The 24034-nt window shown below is 50.1% G+C and overlaps 1 protein-coding gene across 7 annotated transcripts in view; it reads left to right on the top strand.

The window, feature by feature from the left end:
* GATAD2B (GATA zinc finger domain containing 2B) overlaps positions 1-23813 on the top strand; it is a 59634-nt gene extending 35821 nt beyond the window's left edge. For 2 of the 7 annotated variants that reach the window (XM_033174565.1, XM_033174566.1), the window contains 10 exons: positions 5209-5538; positions 13378-13510; positions 14140-14271; positions 15196-15327; positions 17871-18041; positions 18912-19227; positions 19710-19912; positions 20952-21065; positions 22280-22397; positions 23189-23813. In XM_033174565.1, the coding sequence (XP_033030456.1) occupies positions 5210-5538; positions 13378-13510; positions 14140-14271; positions 15196-15327; positions 17871-18041; positions 18912-19227; positions 19710-19912; positions 20952-21065; positions 22280-22397; positions 23189-23322 (1782 nt within the window). In that variant the 5' untranslated portion in view covers position 5209 and the 3' untranslated portion in view covers positions 23323-23813. Of the gene's footprint in view, positions 1-5205; positions 5539-11395; positions 11601-13377; positions 13511-14139; positions 14272-15195; positions 15328-17870; positions 18042-18911; positions 19228-19709; positions 19913-20951; positions 21066-22279; positions 22398-23188 lie in introns of those variants that run through there. The other 5 variants (XM_033174568.1, XM_033174567.1, XM_033174570.1 and 2 more) reach the window with 4 other exon arrangements.
* Positions 23814-24034: the final 221 nt, after the last annotated feature.

The following is a 24034-nucleotide window of genomic DNA, read 5'->3' as shown; positions in this document are numbered from 1 at the left end:
ACTGGGGGGCCGGGGGCCGGGAATATTTACCAACCTGCCAAATTATTTGGCTGCAGGCATCTTCGCTAAACAGAAATGAAGGTCACTTAGGAACATAGGAAGCTGCTTTATACTGAGCAAGTGTTGGTCTATCTAGCTCAGGGGTCAGCAAACTTACCAGGCCTCGGGCCGGAGCCTCCAGCACCAATTGTGCGGAGGGCAGGGGAGCGCGCGCCCATATGCGTGTGCACACGCTATTTCTGGCGCACTTCCGGGTTGGAGGAGCACCGAAAATAGCTTGTGCGCATGTGCACGGGCCTCAGACCCAGATGTGCACCGGAAATTATGCTTGCGCATGCGCACAAGCTTTTTCCAGTGTTCCTCCGACCCGGAAGTGGGCAGCTGGTAAGAGCAGGCGGCAGCAGCAGGCAGTGGGGGTTGCCGTGGCCCGGATAATTGAGTCCCTCAGGCCGTATCCGGACCGTGGACCGTAGTTTGAAGACCTCTGATCTAGCTAGTTATTGTCTGTATCGACTGGCAGTGGCTCTTCTGGGTTTCAGGTAGGATATTCCCAGCCCTGCCAAAAGATTGAAACTGGGGCTTTCTTCATGCAGAGCAGATGCTCTCTCCACTGAGCTGTTGTGGGCCTCTAAAATACAATAGTAAGATTTCGCTCCTCACAGTTCTAAAGAATTTGATGGTTTTAAACCTGGGACCTTCCGCACACAAAGCAGATGGTCTTCGTCCCTTCCCCAGGCATTTACCCAGGAGCAACCCCAAGTTTGCAACAACTGAGATAAAGAACTCCCCTACATGAAAAGGGTGAAGCATCTGGGACATGCTAGCTTAGAGAATACGCGAGTAAGAAATGACATGATAGAAGTTCGTAAAATTATGCATGGCATGGAGAGCGTGGGTAGAGCAAAGTTTTCCTCCCTCTTTCGTAAGCCTAGAAAACATGTGGGTGTCCAATAAAGCTGAATGTTGGAAGATTCAGGGCAGATAAAAGAAAGTCCTTCCTCATACAGCGCATAGTTAAACTATGGAACTCACGCCTACAGGAGACAGCGATGGCCACCAACTTGGAAGGTTTTAAAAGAGGATTGGAGAAATCAGCGGAGAATAGGCTTTAAGTGGCTAATGGCCACCGTTGCTGTGCTTGGCTTCTCCTGTTGTAAAAGGCTGATTAAACTTGTTGGAAACTACAGGAAAGAAGAGGGTTCTTGTGCCCAGGTCCTGCTTGCGTCTGGTTGGACTCTGCAAAAACAGTGTATTGGATTAGTTGGGCCATTGGCCTGATCCAGCAGCCAAGCTCCTCTTATGTTCCTAAGACTACAGACTTAATCTGCCATTTAAATTGAGCGTGGTTCCCCTTGGACTCAGTGAGAATTGCTTCTGAGCAAATTTAGGATTGATCCAGCAGCGCATTTGTAAGCTTTGAAATGTGCAATAGGTGAGGTACAAATCTTTTCTGTGGTGCTGAATTTTAGCTTGTGGGGCTGGTGTTAAGTACCCACATGCCTGTTTCGTGAGGTTATTTTTGTTTGGGTGCAAAAGGGAAGAGAAAATGTTAAAGGTATTGTTTCATTCTAACTCAGAGTGGTGGGCTTTTTTTAAAACTCTTTTTGTTAAGCTTTTTCTTTTTTAAAGAAGGCTTCTGTGTTGGAAATTTTTCTCAAAAAGGCAACCTTATCAGAATGGAATCAATGAATTGGTTAAACAAGGAGGTGATTAAACAGCAGTGGAATGATTTAATCACCTGACAAGGACTGGTTTCTGAGACACACACTTAAGTGTGTGTGTGTGTGTGTGTGCGCGTGCACACACACAAACACACACACACAAACACACACACAGTGAGAGAGAGAGTCTGCAGTGCACATCTTCCCTCTAAACATGTGCCTGCATGCCTGACTGTCTTCTGGCTCCAGGCTTGTCCTCCAAAATGCGTTCCCAGCCAAGCCTGCTCCGGAGGTGGGGGAGGTTTGCCTTCAGGGCTGTGATAAAAAGTTGTCTGAGGACAGATGAAAGCATGCCAGCGTATTGTTTATTGAGCCGGTTTTGCTGCTTGTGAAGATTTATACCCCACTTTTCTCACAGAGGCTCGGCAGCAGCTTATGGTGTGTCCTGGCGCTACCACTCTGCTTACTGGACCAGGAACGAAGTTCTTTTGTTAATTCTCAGAGCCCTAATCAACTTGGGCTCTGAGTGCCTTAAGGACAACCTGCTTCTGATAAGTCACTTATGGTGGTCCTCCGTTACCCTGAGGTTCTCTGGTCTATACCAGGAACTGAGCCTTTAGTGTCATAGCTTTTAGTATCCGTCTATCATAACACTAGAGCGGATGGCACATCCTGAATGATGCAAGATTCGGGGCAGATAAAATACCTTCTTCACACAACGCATCACGGGAGGCAGTAATGGCCACAAACTTTGGCTTTGAAAGAGAATTGGACAAATGGAGGAGAAGGCTTTCAAAAGCTACTAGCCATGGCGGCTATGTTCTCCCTCCGCCAGAGGCAGTAGGCCTCTGAATACCAGTTGCTGGAAGCCACAAAAGGGGAGAGTTGTGCTTGGGTCCTGCTTTATGGTTTCACACAGGCATCTGGTCGGCCACTGTGAGAACAGGATGCTGGACTGTATGGGCCACTGGCCTGTTTCAGCAGGACTCTGATTATGTTCTTGGGTTCTTATTAATCTCTTACTGCAACAGAGCTGGGTAGTCTTTGGTCTGTTTGCACTGAGTCATCCATGGAGCCCCCCAGATCAAAGGATGGCAGCCACAATGTGGGAAATCCTGTTATCCTCTGCCGAGGCTCAGTGTATTGTTTTTATTTCTCCCAGCCTTCCCCAGCCCTCTGGATCTTGCTAGGCTCCCAACTCCCACCACCATCCCTAACATCTGGCCATGCTGACTGTTGCTGGGACTAACAGGAGTTGTGAGTTCAGCAGCAACCAGAGGGTACCACATTAAGCAAGACTCGGATCAAGAATGAGGATTTCCTGAGCTTCAACAGAAGACCGCATAGAGTTTTCTGAGCCCATTCAGCAACATCAAATCATTAGGAATCGCATGTTATGTAATGCGCTTGTAAATGATTGTCAAGTGAGAAACCTTCACTGTAGAACACAAAGACGTGTGAAAAGTATACATTGAATCCCATCAACATCGGGAGCAAAAACGGGGAAGGGAGATGAGATAGAAAAACGGAGGCACAGGCACACTGCTCAGTTCTGGAGCATAGCATTTGTGTGGAGGAAGCCCAATTCATCCTCTGGCATCTCCATTGAAACAGGCATTTCTGGAAAAGACCTCCATACCTGAGACTGCAGGCAGCTCCCACCAATCAGAGGAGACAGTCTGATTCCCAAGCGGCTTCATATGTTCTGATTAGGGATGTAAGAACGAGGGTGATTTCTGTTTCCACCTGCCTTCGTCACAGCCTTGTTTCCATTCCACTGCAGTTCAGCTTCCGCCAAATACTATGTTACTCGTCTCGCTGTGCACTGTTTGACACACTTATTTAAGTAATTTATGGATTTAATGTTGTTAAGGACTTGTTTCCACACCTTTCTTATAAATGCTAGGGAAACACAGCTTGAATGGTGAAGAACTCCTCATTTATATATACTTTGAGGTCTGAAAATGGTGAATACATGTTGGTGTTTGATGGATTTAATTTCTATTCTGGGCATGGGATGAATAAGCAGACACCAGCAATTTCTGTTTCCATTTTTGATGGACTTCTTTGACATCTCTAGTTCTGATACACTCATTATCAGTCTGCTACGCTCCTGTCCTCGAAATCCTGTCTCAAATGTCACTGTAAAAGCAAGCTGCTTTTTAAAGCTACTCGTTTATCCACATCATATAAAGCCACGCACAAAGCAATAAATGTCCGAACTCCCGTTCCAGCCCAAGAGGAACCCAACAATTCTTTATAAAGGAAATCAAATAGTGTATCAGGACTAGCGTTCTTCTCAAAGGCTTCCCAGCCGTATGTAGCACCTTGGCTCATCTATGGCAAACAAGTGGTTGCTTCCAGCAGAAGCTTCACTCTTTTAGACTGTTGAGTGCCTAAAAAATATGTGGGCAAGCAATATAGTGAGAGATTTTTGTGGATTAGTGTCTTCTAAGGACTTGCATGCAAGGCCGTCAAATGTCAATACATGTCCGAAGAACTGTATTTTACTTTTTCTGAGGGGAGCAGGGAGCGGCCATTAGGGATGAGGGACATATTCTGTTTGGTTCGCATTTAAAGGTGAAAGTACCTAAATTGCACTTTCTGAAACAATACGTGAATCAAAACAGCTGTCCTGCAAAATTCACACCTCGCTGAATTTTGCAACACAGTTCTCTGGGCAAGTGGGGTGAAGTGTGCATAAAAATACATCTACCAGTGAAAATAATATACAGGCATGCATATTAGGGGAAGTTGCTTTGCAAACGTGTGTATTAGGCAGAGTTGCATCCGAAACTGTATGCTGGGAGTAGCTCACACTTGAATTATGATCAGTTTTCGTGAAGGCAAATCACAAACCAATGTGAAAATAACTGAACTAAGGATTAGAAATGAAAGAAACCTGAAAACTGCTAGTTTCCTTGAAAACTCCTCTCTCTTTATTCATTCATTTTCCTACATTTATATCCTGCCTTTTCTCCAGTCCTGGAACCCAAGGCAGCTTACACGTGGTTCTCAGGAGGTATCCCATCCAGGCACAGACCAGACCCAGGCCTGATTTGCTTCTGCAAAGCGGAAACCATGTGCCTTCAAACCATACCCATGCAAATGGCATTTTGCACAGTGGCCCACCAGATGCCTCTAGGAAGCCAGCAAGCAGAGTATGGAGGCAGCAGTCCCCTAGGGTTTGGTTTGGTATTGTTCCCAGCAATGAGTATTGAGAGTTTGACTTCTTCTGCACTTGGGGGGGGAGGTGTCCGTTTTTAGCCATTGCGGCCAATAGATACTGATTGGACTCTCCTGTTCTGTAAATTTGCCTAGGCCAGAGCTCAGAAACCTGTTGCTCTCTAGTTGTTCTTGGGCTCCAACTCTCACCCATCCCCAAATAGCATGGCCAATGGTCAGGAGTGATGGAAGCTGAAGTCCAACAACATCTGGAGGGCCACAGGTTCCCCATTCCTGGCTTTGGAGGTGTGATACAGTGTCACATCCTTGCCATCATTGTTTTTCCCCTGACTGTATCCTCTGCTCTCCCTTACCATGGCAGGATGGACCGTATGACAGAGGACGCCCTGCGCCTGAATCTCTTGAAGCGGAGCCTGGACCAAGCCGACGAGCGGGATGACGTCCTGGCCAAGAGGCTGAAGATGGAAGGGCATGAGGCCATGGAGCGCCTCAAGATGCTGGCGCTGCTCAAGAGGAAGGACCTGGCAGGCATCGAGGTGCCCCATGAGCTGCCCGTCAAGCAGGACGGCCTGAAGGTCTATGAGGAGAAGCTGAATGGGAACATGAGGCCCCACACGGACAGCCGGTCTTCGGGGAGGCCAGGGAAGGAAAACATCAATGAGGAGCCAGTGGACATGAGTGCAAAGAGAAGGTAGGAAGCCCTTTTGTGTTTGTGTGTATATCTTCCTATATACATAAATATGTAAGGCTGTCATCATGCAGCTGCGCTGGAGGATTTGTCGTGCCTTATGCTGGGTTTCCATGAAGAAAAACCAAAGAGACCAATAAAATTGAGCTTAGTGGTTGCATGGGGTAGGAAAGGGAAGCACTAGGGAGTTAATGTGGGGGGTATGGCAGGGGGTGTTGGTTGCTGAGTGGAGTGAGCCGGTGCATGAATGAATGAATGAATATACCACCTTTCATTCTACAGTCATAGGGCTCTGTACTGAAGGTAAAATAAGAACTGCAGTACACCGGGTGGGGCAGGCGTCAGCAAGGTTATCCAGCCATGGGCCGGATCAAGCCCACGGAGAGCGTCCGTGGGCTGGACATGCGCAGTGCGATGCCAGAAATTGTGTCTGCGCATGTCCGTGGTGCCGGAAATTGCTTCTGCGCAGAAGCATTTTTTGGCGTCTGGACATGCGCAGACGCAGTTTCCAGTATCTGCGTGTGCGCAGATGCAATTTCTGGTGCTGCGTGACCTTTGTGGGCCGCATCCGGCCCATGGGCTGGAGGTTGCCAACCAGTGGGGTGGGGTGTAGTGGTCAGACAGTGTCGGACTAGGACCTGGGAGAGACCAGGGTTCAAACCGTCCACTCAGCCATGAATTGTACTGGAGTAACATTGGACCAATTGATACCTCTCAGCCGAGCCTACCTTGCAGGGCTCTTGTGAGGACAAAACGAGGAGGGAGAAACCCACATACAGTTGTACCTTGACTTACGAGCAACTCGACTTACTTAATTTTTGAGTTGCGAATGGGTCCTGGAGCTAAAAAAAATGGCCGCTGCTTCCGAAATTTTCGAGTTATGAAGGGGAAGCGGCGGCACGATACCTCTACGTACGAAGATTTTAATGCGTTTTTTCCGACTTGCGATGTTTTTTTCCGAAGCTAGATGGCAATCTTCGACTTACGAATGCCTTCGTCTAGCGAGTTTTTCGTCTTGCGAGGCATTCGTCTAGCGGGGCACCACTGTAATGTATTTTTCACTCCATAAGACGCACTTTTTTCCTCCCAAAAAGTAAGGGGAAATGTCTGTGCGTCTTATGGAGCGAATAGTGGTCCCTGGAGCCGAATTGCCCAGGGGTCAAAAGCAGATCCTGCTTTTTTTTTAAGAAAGAGAGAGAAGGGGGTGTTGAAAGGACCCTGCTCAGCAGCTGATCAGCAAGAGATCGGGAGAGAGATAAGACTCCCAGCTCCCACTGGGCCCCGCCCCCTTGCCCAGGCCTCCATTGCTGAATGTGCCTGCAGAGGGAGGCTGTTTGTTTCCCCAGCCACATGTAACTGGCTGATTAAATTATCTTTCTGCAAACTGTAGAAAGGGCTCCTTAAGAATCTGCAGAAATGTGAGTTGAACCCCATAAAAAGGGGGCTTTTCCTCTTGCTTTTCCCCCTTTGCAAAAGCTTTGCTTCCCCCCTCTTTGCAAAAAAGTTTTGCTTTCCCCCTTTGCAAAAAAAGCTTTGCCTTTCCCCCTTTGCAAAAGCTTTGCTTTCCCCCCTTTGCAAAAAAGCTTTGCTTTTCCCCCCTTTGCAAAAAAGCTACACAAATCTGAGCTGATCCTCAAAAAACCAGGGCTTTCCCCCTTTCCTCCTCTAAAAACTAGGTGCGTCTTACGGCATGAAAAATACGGTACATCTTTTGTCGATTTCTCCTGATTCCAATATGCTATGAAATGTCTCTCAAGTTGTAGTTTTTATATAATTCATTTTACGCGGTGTTCTCTTACGCACGCGCACGCACACACACACACAAATAAAAATCTCTATAAAAATCTCCAGCCCTACCATTATTTATTTAATTTATTTATTTAGTAAATGTCTATACCGCCCTTCATCTGAAGATCACAGGGCAGTTTGCAATATAAAAACACAAAAATGCATAGCATAATAACAAACGAAAACAGTTTAAAAGGACATAGAGAGAACAGGCTGTCTCAGGCTGGGCAGTAGCAGTGAGGTCCTGGGAGGGGACAGAGTCGTGCCTCCTGTGTGGGCCACACTGCACCCCAGAGCTGACACGGTGCCCTCAGATGGAAGCTGACATAGGAAGCTGCCTCATACCTAGTCAGGCCCTTGGTCTATCTAGCACAATATTGTCTCCACTGACTGGCAGTGGCTCTCTGGGGTTTCAAGCAGGGGGCCCTACCTGGAGATGTCGGGAATTGAACGCACGACCTTCTGCACAAAAAGCTGGTGCTCTGTCCAAGCTGGTGCTTTTCCCTTCACCCCCAGCCATACCCTGGCTTAGTTCAGTCATGCTGCCGGTAACAGAGGAAGAGCCATTCCAGCCGGTTTCTCTGTGCAAAAGGGGGACATTGTCCGTTGCCTCAGGCGGCAAAAGGCCCTGGGCTGGTCCGCCATCAGCATCCGTACGCCAGTTCTTCTTTAGCGAAATCTCAGCTGCTCTGGTGTTTTGCTGGAAGGGTTTGCTCGAGTTGATTGCTTTGTTTTGAATGCTGTGCTCAGCGGGCATCACAAAAGCATGAGCCCTTGCCTGCTGGATCAGGCCAATGGCCCCTCTAGTCCAGCATCCTCTTCTCACACTGGCCAACCAAATTGCGAACGGTTGTTCTCCCAGGAGGCCTCACCCGTAGTCTCTCTACATGGGGACCTCACTACATCCTTCAATCTGCCCACCCGCCCCTGCCTTTATCACCGGTCCAGGGGGAGGGAACAGGTGTCAACCAGCCCCAAAGATTGACTGACATGGGCTCCACTCAAGATGTGAAATCCTGACTCACTCGCGCAGCTCAGAGGCGCAGTGCCAGCCGTGGGAGGGAGCAAAGCGTCTCGTAAGGCAGGAAGCGCCACAGATGCCACTCCATTTGGCGGGTGGCAATGCTGATGGCAGCAGCCCAGGCTGCCTCTCTGCCATCTGCTCTTCCGCCCCTGCTCGCCGGTCATCATCATCCTCTTGTTCCCTTTGCACTCAAACAGAAGGATCTTCCGGGGAGCTCGGGGTGCGGGGCTTGGTCAGCAGAAGGCTGTCACCGACTGCTCGAAGAAGACCCCCTAAGAACACCAGAAAAGCCCTGCAGCTTAGAGGAGGCATAGCATAGCCATTGTGGATGGCAGCCATTGATACCTCTTTCCTCCTTGAATTTGTCTAATCCTATTTTAAAGCCATCTACCCCTAACCCCTCTCATCAGGCAAGAGGAGGAGGCAGGCGGAATTGGAAGAGCTGGGCAGATCAGACCCCTGGGGACTGATCCACCGCAGAGGATCTTGCTCAATTGTGTCTCTATGTTAATTGGGGGTTAGTGGGGTAGTCTGTGTTTTCCGCCCTAGGTAAAATAATGCCTGTAGCAACACTTCTGCATACGCAACCTTTCCCCCAAGCCCCCAAAGAACTGGGGAGAGAAGCTCTGCAGTCTATTTACGCTAGGGGCGTGGAAATCTGTGCACCTCCAGAGAGCGTTAGATTCTGGCTGACAGCAGCTAGCATGGGCAGTGGTTAGGGCTGATGGAAGTTAAGAAGCAGGAGGACAGGCGTTGCATTGATAAAGAACATAAGAAGAGCCCTGCAAGATCAGGCCAGTGGCCCATCTAGTCCAGCACCCTGTTCTCGCAGTGGCCAGCCAGATCCCCGTGGGAAACTCCCAAGTAGGACCCCAAGCACGAGAGCACTCTGCCCTCCTGCATTTCCCAGGAACTGGGATTCAGAAGCGCTATGGCCGTGGAGGCAGAGCACAGCCATTGTGGGTAGCAGCCATTGATCGCTTTCTCTTTTGTGAATTTCTCCAGTCCTCTTCTAAAGCCGTCCTGGTTGGCGGCAGCCGCTGTCTTCTGTGAGGGCAAGTCCGTAGCTCAGCTATGCACCATGTGAAGAAGTAGTAGTGGAGGGTTGCTTTTTGAACTCAACAACATGGCGCCCTCCAGGTCTTCCTGGAGTCCCATCATCCACAAGGACCCCTTGGCTCATGCTGACTGCTGGGACTGATGGGAACTGGGAGTCCAACAAGCTCCAGAGAGCCACCGTTCTCCCACCCCTTTGCAGATCCTTTGCTGTCTGTGAGAGGCTGAGGGTTACAGAGCAGGTCGGGATCTGTGTGAACCTATGGATTCTGAAAATAGCCTTTTCAGACACCCAGTCTCCTTTCAGAGCGGCATTTTCCCTCGCTTGAGATTGATTAAAGTTTAGTGTGCTTGTCACTTTGTTCCACCCGCCCCCCTCCTGAAGTGTGACATAAAGCCATCTGTGCTGGGGGAGAGCTGTGCAGCATTGGCCACACCAGTCCCACTTGCCTGTAGAGAGAGGGAGGGAGGGGTGGAGGGATGGAGGGAAACATCTTAAGATCCCTGTCAAAGGAAGGAGTATTTGCAAGGAGTTGGTTCCTTCACCCCGCCCCACCCCCCAAAAAAGCTTCAACAAAAAAAAAAAAAAAAGATGACTGAAAGGCTAAGGACCCGATTACAGTTTTCATAAACCACGAAGTGATTTCATGGCATGAAATGAGTAGGCAAAGCTTATGACACAGATTGGGATTGAAGCAGGCTAAATCCTACTCAGAGAAAGACCATTGATGGATTCTAGTTCATCATGGCCCTGATTTTGATGGGTCTAGTCTAGAGTAGGATTTAGCTGGATGCAACCCGTTATACCGAAACGTAATCCGTCTCATTGCTCGTGGATCTTCAGTGTGCTTGAAGTGAATGTGTCCGTCTTCTGAGTGTACGGAGCTCTGTGTTTGCACTGGTGTCCTCTTGCAGTTTCATACCTGAGGCACAGTACATGCTATAATGTCTTGAAGCCGAGGCCTGTTGCTCTTGTCAGGATCCTACAAAGTGCAGCTCTCATCTAGAGACTTACAAGAGCCCCTCAGGCTTCCATCCCTCAATGTGTCAGAGAAAAGTTAGAAAAGCATGGAGGGAATCGTTTGGGCCTCATGGTAGCAGAGGTTTTGAAAATGTATGGCCCCTGTATCAGTTGGTAGAATCTTGCGCAGGGTTCCTTATAATATGGAATCCAACCTTTTCAGGATTATCTCTTTCGTGGGTGCATGCGCCTAGTCCTCTTAGGAATGCTGCAAACGTGTAAAAACAGAAAACTTTTGGCTTTCGAGGATTAGAACAAGGGGAATATGTGGCCCTGTGCACATTACCCTTTACTCCTCGTCCTGTGCTCTCCCACTGCTGGTTTCTGAACCCGAGCACACATGGCACGAGCCACATGCCATATGTATCCTGTACTTTCCGGAGAAATCCTGCTGTTTGGTGTGCTTTCCCTCAAACCTGCTTCCATCCGATTTGAAAAAGTAACTCACCATTGAGCATGCTCAGTTGACAGCTTCACTTAATAGGAGTTTTGGGAGGAGCTGCAGGCCTAGGGAAACAAATCAGATAATTCACTTCAGGTGAAGGCACCCCTGCCAGCTGCCGGCTGTGTATGACAGTGTTAAAATGTGACTTGAAATGTGTGGGGGGGGGGGTCAGGGAGAGAATGATCTCCCTGCGTTTCGGCATGCTAATGTGTACATCGCCTGTGTGTCTGATGCTTACTGCATGGGGGATATGCGTGTTCATGAGCACGCTCCGCCCAGCCCTCCATCTCTCCTTCAGCGCCATTCCTAGTTATTCTCCTCCCTTTCAACTGTTCCTCTCTAGTATTTGAGGCACACACACCCTCCCAGCCTTAATTTTACAAAAGCCCTAGTCGTGTGCACAAAATAAACTGTACCAATAGCATAAATTTACACACAATGCATTGGTCAGCCGAAGTCAAGGGCAGAGACAGTTTTCCTGTTACAATGCTGATTTTGGGAGGGGGCTAGTTGCCAACAAAAAAAAAGCCCTGTGTGATGTCATAAAGCATGGCAGCAGTGCTTGGTTACCGCTGGATGACATCGCCCCGTCTCCGAGTGACAGGAAGTGGCGGCCGCTGTTGGTTGCCCAGTGATTCCACTTCCAGGTCACTGTTTGACCCAGACCCTGCTTACAAATCCCTTCCTGAAAGGGAGAATCTTTCCAAGGTTGCGATGAGTATGGAGTTCAGGTATATCCTCTTTCCTCGTGAAAACTATGGGGCTTCTCTTATAGCTCCCATTTTCTTTATTTTGCAGTCTCTCTAGTTTAAAAATTTCTTGCCGCACGCCCTTTCTGGCTTTTCATGGAGCGTCCCCCTTAGAATCAGTCTTCCTCTTTGCTCCCTCCCCCGTTTTTGTTGAAACCCTGCAGCGTGCAGCTCCTTCACAGGGGCCAGAAATATTCGTGGTGCCTGGCTTGTTCATCTCCTAGAAAATCTAATTCCCTGCTTGAACCAAATTAATTGGCCAACTATATGTTAATTGAGGATTAGAGGTTGACCTCCTGTCAGTTAATTGGTGGGGTTAACAAGCAAAGACCCCTGAATTCAGGACACACTGGCTTGTCTCCCTCTTGCACCAAGTTTTAATATAAAGCGGGATCTTGAAAATGTGACTTTTTATTGCTGTTTGAAATAAGAGTAGCAGCTAATTTCCCCTCTTTCCTGGTGGAAGGAGCCTGGCTTGCCAACAAAAATCCACAAGCGTCAGTCTCCTACTCACCTAGGCTAGCAATATGTGGAGTGACAGAAAGGAGCAATTTTTGGTCTCTCTCTCTCACACACACACACCTCTGATTGCCTGAAGGCAACACCGACTCGCCACAGGTGACTAGCTTAAATGACAGTTTGCAAGGCTGGTTTTCTTTCAGTGCAATGAAATCATAGGCAGCCAAAAATCAATGGGGCTCAGCTGGCAATAGGTTGGCTGCCTGATCCAGCCTTCGGGCTCTTCTCATGTTATTCATGGCTAAGGAAGGGGTTTCAGCGTTTCCCGCGATTTGCTAGCTTTCTGCATGCAATGCAGGCTTCTGTGTTTTCTTATGGGGAAGGATTGAACACTGTGGCATTCACACAGGGCCTGCAGTCCGGAACAGTACCAGCCCAATATGCCTCTGAATCACAGGTGGGGAAGGTGGCCATTGAACTTGGGTCCTTACGGCAAGCTTCCCACCGTGGCATCTGCTTGGCCACTGTGAGAGCGGGACACTGGCCGAGATGGGCCCTTTTAGCCTGATCCCAGCAGCAGGGGTCTTCTTAACATTCTTAGAATCCTGTTGTGATTCCGCACGATGTGCGCAGGAAAGCTCTGGGCATCTCCACTGAGAGCACCTCAAGGCTAGGAAGGACCCCTGTTTAGGGCCCACATTCGCGGCACACACAGCCAGCATACCCATGTTGCTTTCTCACTGTCAGATGTGTACAAATTCAGCCTCTTGATCAGACCTCCAGTCCACCCACCGATGCAATCGAATATCCCAGTCAATATTGCAGCAGAGAAATGTAAGGAAATAGACACGGAAGAAAAGGCTATAGAGCCAGTGATCTGTCCTGGGTAGAGATGAGCCCCAGTGTTTGCTGTCTCCATGGCTTCCTGCATCAGGGTTGGGCAGCCTCAGGCCTGGAGAGGGGGAGAAAAAGTGGTCCTCCGGACTCTTCCCCAGCCACACACCTCTCACTGTGCATTGCCATCCCCTGGGCCTTGCTTCACTCTCTTTGAGTGTTTTTGCCCAGCTGGAATGTCTCTTTGAACTCCGATAAATTAAAACAGGGATGGAGAACCTATGTGGCCTTCCAGGCATTGTCAGAGTCCCAACTCCCATCAGCCCTGGCTGATGTTCGGTGTTAATAACGTCTGGAGGGCCAAAGGGTCCCCTTCCTTGCGTTACAGACTGTGGGTCGCAGAGAGAGAGAGATGTGCAACTCAGCATCTTTCTCATAATTCCCTATCCTTTTCTTTTCAATTCAGCAGTGACCAGGACAGGGGACGGCTCACCCCCTCGCCAGACATCATTGTCCTTTCTGATAATGAGGCCTCCAGTCCCCGTTCCAGTTCCCGCATGGAAGAGAGGCTCAAGGCTGCCAATCTGGAAATGTTCAAGGTAAGTGGCCCCTTAGGCCAAGGGACTGAGCACATCCTTAAGCTGCGAAAGAGTGTGTGCAAGCTCTCGGGCCACACAGAACGCTTCTTCAGGTGGCTGTTTGTTTCTCATTTTGAAGCTACTACTGCAACATGTCTTCGTAGGCCACATTCATGCAATAGGTTTAAAGTGCTGTGACACCACTTTAAAATGGCTCCCCCCCCCCCGGCCCAAGAAGTCTGGGAGCTGTAGTTTGTTGAGGGTGCTGAGAGTCATTAGCATGCCCCTTGTTCCCCTTACAAGAGCTACAATTCCCAGTTTCCTGAGAAGAGGGATTAATTGTTAAATCACTTTATGAGAACTGTAGCTGCATAATTCCTGGCAGGACAGGGGATGTGTCCATTCTCCAAATGGACTGCAAGTTCCACCATCCCTGACCATTGGCCATGCTGCCCAGGGCTGATGGGAGCTGGAGTCCAAGAAGGTTGCTGAACTACAGCTCCCATCGTCCCTGGCCATTGACCGTGGTGGCCACAGCTGAAGAGTGGCGCTTCCAAACCAAGCAGTCCTGCTTGATGGGTGTGGGCTGGCAGGCGAACTGCAAGTGTCTCTTAACCCTCCTTTCTCCTCCTCCACCACCACCATCACAGGGCAAAGGCATTGAGGAGAGGCAGCAGCTCATCAAACAGCTGCGGGACGAGCTGCGGCTGGAGGAGGCCCGGCTGGTGCTGCTGAAGAAGCTACGGCAGAGCCAGCTGCAGAAGGAGAACGTGGTGCAAAAGGTAAGGCTTGGGTGGGGCCATTCTGGCAAAACGCAGGAGGGCACTCAGACTTCCCACCAGGGCACAACACCGTGCCTTGAAAATGTCACCGCACAATGGAACCGTCCGTCACCCTTTGCTCATTGGAGCAAGGAGACCGTGGGTGTGTGACATCTGTATAGGGAGATTCTCAGAAGCATCACCCAGACGTGGCCGGAGACCACTGGGGACTTGTAGGCAGAAGGCAGGGAGCCCAACAGCAGGTGGCACCAGAGAGCCAATGGCAAGCAGAGCCATCAAATTGTAGTTTTGTTCCCCATCCTCCTCCTCTCCTCCCTGCTGAGTTCTACAAAGGTAGAATGGAGACTGAGGAGGAGGAAACAACCAAGACTACCCCCTGGGCTTGTTGTGAGGCTGGGAACTGGCTGAGATTGGGGGGGGGAGTGCCTCATTTGCCCAACCAGACTAGTCTCCACTGGCATCGCTAGTCCCTGCAACGCATGCTGCCCCACCATTGCAAAGTGGGTGCACCTCCCCATTACTCCGGAAGTGTGAGTTTTTCCTTTGCATAAACTGAACGTTGCCTCCAGTTTTGAGCCAATGAAACTCTGCTCCAGAGATGGAGAGCTTTAGAGAAGAAGTGAAAAAGAGTTTGGATTTGATATCCCACTTTATCACTACCCGAAGGAGTCTCAAAGCGGCTCACATTCTCCTTTCCCTTCCTCCCCCCACAACAAACACTCTGTGAGGTGAGTGGGGCTGAGAGACTTCAGAGAAGTGTGACTAGCCCAAGGTCACCCAGCAGCTGCATGTGGAAGAGCAGAGACACGAACCCGGTTCACCAGATTACGAGTCTACCACTCTTAACCACTACACCACACTGGCTCTCACCACACTAGATCATCCCAATCACTTGAGCCTCCCTATTTTCTTTCTCCCCTCTAGACTCCGGTTGTCCAAAACGCAGCATCTATTGTCCAGCCATCTCCTGCCCATGTCGGACAGCAGGCTCTGTCCAAACTTCCCTCCCGGCCTGGAGCTCAAGGGGTTGAGCCCCAAAACCTCCGAACATTACAGGTAAGAGGCCTGCAACATGGCGGCGTGTCCTCTTCTGCGTCCCATCTCTTGAGTGCCTCATTTCTGGAGCCATGGCAGTGTAGCTGTTGTGATGGGAGACGAGATACTCCTAAAAGTTAACAGTCAGAGAAGAGTTAAGGTGTTCACTTTTGTATATACTAAAGCGGTTTGCTTAGCTGCCTGGTGAGCTGCCATAATCAGCCGCATGTAATTGGCTCACCCCAAAACTATTAATTCTGTATGATAACCAGCTTTGTTAATTTGACTGTTGTCCAAGTGGGCGAATCCACGCATCTTCTCCCCTTTCTGCGCAGACATTTTTGAAGACAAAGTGCTGTTGACCCTGATCACACTTGTGTGGTGCAGCCAAAGCACTTTTTTATTCCAGTCAGTTTTGGTTTTAGAAGAGGACTAGACAGAGTCACGGTTAGAGGTAGCAATGCTTCTGAATAGCCATTGCTGCAAGCCACAGGAGAGAAGAGCTGTCTTGTGCTCAGGTCCTGCTTACCAGTTTCCCACCGGGGGGAAAGAATGCTGTACTTGATGGGCCATTGGCCTGATCCAGCAGACTCTTCTTATGTCTGGGTATCTTAGTGGTTTGATACAGAACCACACAGGTCCCTTTGGTTCATATCTCTCCTGGTTGAGCTGCAGGACATGGAACCTCGAGGCCATGTGCTTATTTCAGGCCCTGTTGAATGTGTTCTGTGCCGTACCTATACATACCTGGAATGTGGACCTGGCTGTAAATGGAGGCGGTGCCTCATTTGTTGCTGCCTCATCTCTCATCTGCCATGCCTTAGACCAGCAAAGCGGGTTTTTCCGTTTAGCGCAGGGGCAACAAACCTCCACCCCATGAGTCTGATTGGGCCAAGACATGCCCACCTGCCCTAGAGCATCTGGTATAAAGGAGGTAAAGGCAGAGCTTTTCCAGATCGACGGCTCCCCTCGTGAAGCACTTCCCAGGAAGCCTTTTGCCTGTGCTGTTCAAACCAGATCAAATCCTTTATTATGCATTCACAGACCCACTAAGAGCATGCCGGAAATAAAAGCATGAGCAGTGAAACACGTGCTTGCTTAAAATACAATATAATTCAAGGGATAAAATCATACATACATCTAAAATACTATAGGCTACAAATCATGAAAAACCTAAGATGCAAATTGGAATTAAAATGAAAGTATCATCTTGCGAGAACCTTGAACCCACACAGTTTGATTTCTAACCGGGGGGGGGGGGTCCATTGACTGGCAGGTGGGTGGCTCCACCCACCTGTCAAACATGACACACAGGGGCCTTGTTGTTGTTGTTGTTGTTGTTGTTGTCCGACTCTTCATGACCCCATGGACCAGAGCACGCCAGGCACGCCTATCTTTCACTGCCTCCCGCAGTTTGGCCAAACTCATGCTAGTCGCTTCGAGAATACTGTCCAACCATCTCATCCTCTGTCGTCCCCTTCTCCTTGTGCCCTCCGTCTTTCCCAGCATCAGGGTCTTTTCTAGGGAGTCTTCTCATGAGGTGGCCAAGGTACTTCAGGATCTGTCCTTCTAGTGAGCACTCAGGGCTGATTTCTTTAAGGATGGATAAGTTTGATCTTTTTGCAGTCCATGGGGGGCCTGGGGGGGTATAAAGGATCTGGCCTGCCAGCCAGATCCTATTGCCCACCCCTGCTCCATAGGTCTGTCCAGCTGCTTCCAATAAATAGCCCCCCACTCTCTCTCCCTCTGGCATCATTGTCGCAGTTCCCAAAAGTCCATCATTGTGCTGTGCTGACCTTTATTTTTCTGTGCAAACTCCACCAAGTTGGAAGAAGGGTCCATGACCCTTTTCACTGGAATGGAAACCATGCCAAGTGCCTCTGGGGCAGCACAGGTGAGGCTTTCCTGGGAAGCTATTTTTCTTCAAAAGTCAGTTTATGAAGACCTACCTGTGCACCCATGCCTCCGGCTGTCCCTGTAGAAAATGCCACAGTTCAAAGGACTGGAAAAAAGTAGTGCAGTTTCCATTTCCGGGAAAGGTTTTGAATGGACTTTTGGCTCACAGCCCTGCCCTGGCATGGGGATAAGGGGGTTAGGGCGCCTGTCCTATGAGAAAAGCAGGAGGGGGAGCTGCTGTATACCTGAATCTCCCAAGTAAAGCTGAGAAAGAGCTACTGTCCATCAGCGTCAACAACACTGAGCTGCATGGACTCAGGATAAGGCAGCTTCCGATTTAAATCAGCCAGTTATCCGATGAGGGCTAGAATAGTAGCTGTAGTTTGGATGGATGCACGTGCTTTGCAGACAAGAGGTCCCAAGTTCAGGCTGGGAGGGACCCCATCTTGAAACCCTGGAGAGCCTCTGCCAGTGGGGTATAGACCAGCCTTCCCTAACCCAGTGCCCTCTGCCTGCTTTGAGCCCCAGCTCCCAGCTACGCCCTACTGGGATTGGCATGGGGATGTGCTTTGTAGGTGGACCTGTGGCACCACAGAAGTTGCACATCTCGCCTTTGTTCCATGCTCTCCATCTCTCTAAAATACACACTTTTCTCCTCTTTGGGGCAGGGTCACAGCGTCATCCGGTCCGCCACCAACACGACTCTCCCCCACATGCTTATGTCGCAGCGCGTCATCGCACCAAACCCCTCCCAGCTCCAAGGGCAACGTGTCCCTCCGAAACCGGGCCTCATCCGCACCACCACTCCGAGCATGAGCCCCGCCATCAGCTACCAGCCAGTGAGTAAAGCAGCCCAGAAAGCTGGAGTGCCAATGGGCCTGAACTTCTTACACGGCCACCCTGTCCACGCGGCAGTTTGAAACTTCTGTTTTTGTGGCGACAAGTTGGGGGTGGGACTTTGTGCAGCCCGAGGACAGCATTTCCACATGGGTAACCTCAGCCAAGGGAGGGGCCAGAGACAAAAGTGGGTAGAGCAATGGGTGCATAGATCACCTTTGTACAGTAAGATAGGTTTTATTTATTTATTAAGGGAGGCGGGTGGCGCTGTGGTCTAAACCACTGAGCCTCTTGGGCTTGCCGATCAGGACGTCGGCGGTTCGAATCCCCGTGATGGGGTGAGCTCCTGTTGCTCTGTCCCAGCTCCTGCCAACCTAGCAGTTCGAAAGCATGCCAGTGCAAGTAGATAAATAGGTACCACTGTGGCGGGAAGGTAAACGCCGTTTCCATGTGCTCTGGTTTCCGTCACGGTGTTCCGTTGCGCCAGAAGCGGTTTAGTCATGCTGGCCACATGACCCAGAAAACTGTCTGTGGACAAACGCCGGCTCCCTCGGCCGGAAAGCAAGATGAGCACCACAACCCCATAGTCGCCTTTGACTGGACTTAACTGTCCAGGGGTCCTTTACCTATTTGTTTGTTTGTTTGTTTGTTTGTTTGTTTATTATTTTAGCTATTTATTAAGTGTATGTGTTCAGTTGAAGATCACATTCCAGACAGGCAGAAGCACTCAAGGAGGGTGTGAAGCAGGGCTGCTGGTGAGGGAGTGTGGCCTGGAGAGAGTCCCAAAGGTCAGAGAGAAAGGCCTCGGAGGGCTGCAAACCTTAATGTTTTCTTTCTTGTCCCCTCTACACCCCTGCGCCTTTCCTCTGCAGCAGTCCAGCTCGGCCGTCCCCTGCCAGCGCACCACGTCGTCCGCCATCTACATGAACCTTGCCTCCCACATCCAGCCGGGCACGGTGAACCGGGTGTCGTCGCCCCTGCCCAGCCCCAGCGCGCTCAACGACGCCGCCAACTCCCAGGCGGCCGCCAAGCTCGCATTGCGCAAGCAACTGGAAAAGACCCTCCTGGAGATCCCACCCCCCAAACCGCCCGCCCCTTTGCTCCACTTCCTGCCCAGCGCAGCCAACAGCGAGTTCATCTACATGGTGGGGCTGGAGGAGGTGGTGCAGAGCGTCATTGACAGCCAAGGTAAAGGTCGGGAGCGGGGGCCACAGCATAGGCGGTGCAACTGGGTTGAAGGAGGGTGTCAGAGGGAAATGAGCAGGAAATCCCGTTTCCCATGCCTCCTGATTCAGTGAACAGGACCAGGAGACACGGGCAACTAGCCTATTGCTGTCCACCAGGGGGCCTGATAGAGTCGTCCTGTCACTGATAAAACTTTTAGTTATTGGTATGCTTATAAGATTTTTTAAATCCAAAAACTTTTATTATTCTGCTCTGGGGTACCCTGACAATGGAGGCAAACTGGGCCACACTCACTCACGTTTGTTCCTCCACCCCCTTTTTTCGCATAAATGAATGTTTAGCTTGTGCTAAAAGTCGTTCAAATTCTGAACCCTGGAGGTCTTCTCCGCACCCCTCCCCCTTGGCCTGGAACGGTTCCTGAGGGAAGGGTCCTCTTTCCTTTGTGTGATGCATCATCCCTGCGTTCTTCTACCCCCCTTTCCCAGGCAAAGGTTGCGCTTCCCTCTTGCGAGTGGAGCCCTTTGTTTGCGCCCAGTGCCGCACGGACTTCACCCCGCACTGGAAGCAGGAGAAGAACGGCAAGATCCTGTGTGAGCAGTGCATGACCTCCAACCAGAAGAAGGCGCTAAAGGCTGAGCACACCAACCGGCTGAAGAACGCCTTTGTCAAAGCTCTGCAGCAAGAGCAGGTGGGTCCCTGCTGCCCTGTCAGAGGGAGGCGAGGGAGGCGAGGGGGTGAATCCAGGTGAACTGGAAGAGGTGCGCGCTTCCTGACCCTCTGAAGAAGAGACATAGCTCAATGTCAGAGCTCTGCAACCAGAAGGTGCCAGGATCATTCCCCATTCCACGAAGGGCTGAGAAGAGGTTCCCTGAACGAAACCCTGGCGGGTTGCTTTCCATCAGTTCAGGCAACACTGAGCTCAATGAACTCAGTATTAGGCAGCTTCCCATGTTCCCCGTTTCTCAACGTACATTTTGAAGGGCTGTAGCTCAGTGGTAGAGCGTCTGCTTTGCACGTGGAAAGATCTGGGTTCAATCCTCAGCATCCCCAGGTTGTTGTTGTTGTTCAGTTGTTCAGTCATGTCCGACTCTTTGTGACCCCATGGACCAGCATCCCCAGGTAGGGCTGGGCAAAGATCCTTGTCTGAAACCCTGGAGAGCTAGTCAGTGTCAGCAGCACTGTGCTAGGTAGATCCAATTGTTCATTGACTCTTTACAAGGTAACTTTACAAGATCCCGGTTGAATTCTTCGCCCGTGTTTTCTCCTTGCACTTTTATTCAGTATGAATAAAGTGTTTCGGAAACCAACTTTGAAACAATCATCGTAGTTTCCCCTTCCTCTTCTCCACCCTGACCCCTTGGGGCACTGGGAATTGTAGTTTGGGGAGGCAGCAATCCACTGAAATGAATGCATGCAGTTAGATCGGCAAGATTCACTCCCAAGGAAAACCAGCAGTGGAAAGCTAAGTTTTTCAGGCCTTCTCGAATGCCGGAACTGAGCAAGTGTTAGCTGGAAGAGAGCCCCACCAGTAGGAAGGCCCTGTCTCATGCACTTACCAAGCTAGCCAATTTCACTGGCTGGCACACAAGCCGGGCCGTGGATATTAGACTGCAGGCAGGGTCATCCGAACGTAGGTTGTTTGCGGGGTGGGTGGGTGGCCTGTGTGCTGCCAGATAACAGCCACACGGCCCAACTCATGACCAGCCTCTTCTTTTTCCCTCCGGCAGGAGATAGAGCAGCGGTTGCAGCAGCAGGCAGCGTTGTCCCCCACCGCCACTCCCGCCAGCGTGTCCAGCGTTAGCAAACAGGAGAGCATCATGCGACATCACACACTCCGTCAGGTGAGAAGCTCTTCCTCGCCCAGCCCCTTCTGGCAAAGTGGCCCCTTTCGCACCCCACAGCCGCCAGCTGTTCGGCTACTGCCTCCCCTCAAAACAGCCTTCTGATCTTGTCTCCCGGGCAGCCCATTCCCCTCCCCTCCAAAAGCAAAAGGTTGTTGTTGTGTGATGTGGGGGTGGGGAGGGGAGAGCATTCAATCTGAACATTTAGCAGCCGCAGAAGTTTTGTGGCGTGCTTCTGAAATTTTGCCGGCCACTCAATAGCAGACCCCCTCAAAATAACCTTCAGCGAAGGAACGGAGGATGGCAGGCTGGTCCTGCTGTAACAATAGTTAAACGGACAGTTCTAGCTAAAATGAAGCGAAGGAAGGTTTGAGAGATCATGAGATACATGATTTATGATACGTATGAAGCAGCAGGGAGAGTTCCACATTTCGGAATGATGGAATATTAGAAAAACCTATGGTTAAGGTTAATAATACACCACTGAGTAATACAATTCAAGGTGTGTTTGTTTTTATAATGATGATGTAATCATCATTATTCCCACCATAATTTTGTGATTGTCAGTTGTTTGGAACTGTTTTTAATCTTGTTTTAATCTTTAATTGTTGTTAACCCACCCTGTGGCCTTAGGTAGGGTGAAGGGCAGGTAACTGATAGTGCAGTGTGTGTGTGTGTGAATGAGAGAGGGAGAGAGGGAGAGAACACTGGAGGTTGGTCCATTAAGGTGAATGGGGTGCTGTCCCACCAACTTCAGCCAGCCCCCACCTGCCTGCCTTCACAACTGGTCCACGGGGTGGTTCTGGCTGTGCCTGCCACAGTCTCTGGCTCTTTTTGGTCCCCTTCCTTCTTCCCCACCAGTTCCAGCAGATGCCAATCACACCTCCTTTATTGGATGTATTTGCTAAATTGAGTAGCAATAGTAATTTTTAAAAATGAAATGCAGCAGAGCTTTGAAAACGCTGTGTGTCTTACGCAGACATTTATCTTAACCCTCCACACAAAATTACTATGCGGTCTTCTTATTCCTGTCCACTCACAACATATCTGATTGCGTGCTGAGTAATTCTTGTCGGCAGAAGATGAATCTCCAACTCAGCACTGTGAATCGCCAAACACCAAGTGGAGTTGGGACCCGATGCTTTTATTTGTTCGTGCCCCACTCATTTTCCTGCTGTTCTGTTTCCTCTATCCTCCCCCCCTTCTCTCTCCAGGCGCCGCAACCCCAGAGCACCCTGCAGCGTGGCATCCCCACCTCGGCCCGCTCCATGCTGTCCAACTTTGCGCAGGCCCCGCAGCTTTCTGTGGCGGGAGGCCTTCTCGGCATGCCAGGTAGAGCCGTCCAGAATTTGGGGGGTGGGGTCAGAGATGCGCAGAGGACCCTGCCTCAATATATATCCTGCCCTCTGCCAGCCGATCCCAGCGGAGGTCCCACAGGAAGGAATCATTCAGCCCCCGGAAGAGAGAATGGGTTGCCCAGATTGGGGGGGGCAGTTTTTGGGTGGCTGGTACACATTCAGACCACATGGCTGAACCTTTGTAATGGGTCGGGGGGGGGGGGGTCCATCATAGTGAGGGCCAGATAGTGTTGGAAGGGAAGACCAGTGTATTGCAAGACACACAGAGACATAAATCCCTGTGCCTCGGGGCAAGGGAGGAATCAGTCTCTCTTACATGCATTGAATAATGCAAATGATGCAGACGGATTTGATGAAATGTGTCATCCTTTTATAGAATACTTTACCGATAACCCTGAAAAACGGCAGCTACTGTAATCACAGATTGGGCTTTAGCAAACTTAACTAGATGGATCTATCCTGGAGTGGGGAGTGGGAGGCGAGTTGGGGTTCCGTTCTTGTATCTTTTTGCTCTTTTCTGTAATTGTTATATATCAGAAATTTTAAAAATGTATTCTTTTTTAAAAAGACAGGAAATGCTAAAGGGGCATGTTTCAGCCAGGCAAAAGCACTTCAGAAGGGTGGAAATCGGGGCTGAGATTGGGAGGGGCTGCGTTTGGCCCCTGGCCCTGAGGTTGCCCACCCACGCATGAGACACATTCCCAGTAGAGGAATTGGCTGCCTGTATCTCGTAGCTGAAACATTCCTACCTCTTCCTCTTCCCAGGTGTCAACATCGCCTACCTGAACGCCGGGATCGGGGGCCACAAAGCGTCGAGCCTGGCGGACCGGCAGCGGGAGTACCTTTTAGATATGATCCCGCCACGCTCTATATCGCAGTCCATCAGCGGGCAGAAATAACGCCAGCTATGCCCCCCCTCCCCACCCTTTCCCCCCCACCACCTGCCCCCCCCCATCCGTCGCATGCAGTGCCTGTACTGGTGCCTACCATATGTGGAGGAAAAGACAAAAGACGAAAAAAGACAAAAAAGAAGACGACAAAAAAAAAACCCACAAAAAATGAGAAAAAAAAGACAAGAACGTTTAAAAAAAAAAAAAACACTTCAGTGACCTGCCCTCTTCCGGAACCAACTCTCCCTCCTGCTTCTCTTCTCATCTCCGGATTTTGTTTGCGGGGAGAGGCCAGGCGCACCCATCCCTCCTCCCTCCCTCCTTCGCTCCGTTCCCGAGGTCAGAACGCGTCTGCTTGGATCCTGCACTATACACTATGTTAATGCTTTGTTTTACGCTCCCTTTTATTTTATTTTTAAATTTGTAATGATAACGCGTAGAATTTTTAAACTTGTTGTGTTCTTATTTTTATTTCCCTTTGGCTTAAAACGGACGGCTGACAGAGAGAGAGAGAGAGCACCTTTTTTGTTTCCTTTTTTAAAAAAAGGAAATCTTTCTAGAGACGTTGAAAGGCTCCTCCTCCCGAAAGCTGATCGAGGCTGACTCGGGGCTTTCGGCAGAGTTGTTACAGAGGCAACCCGAGGTGGGGAGGTGTAGGCCACCCCCATGGGTGTGGCCCAGCATCTAGAAGGCACAGCCCTGGAAGCCGATGGCGTCTCAG

Source organism: Lacerta agilis, chromosome 17, assembly GCF_009819535.1.
Source record: "Lacerta agilis isolate rLacAgi1 chromosome 17, rLacAgi1.pri, whole genome shotgun sequence".
NCBI lineage: Eukaryota > Metazoa > Chordata > Lepidosauria > Squamata > Lacertidae > Lacerta > Lacerta agilis.
The sequence above is the reverse complement of the archived record's forward strand: the minus strand, read 5'-3'. Positions and strand labels throughout refer to the sequence as shown.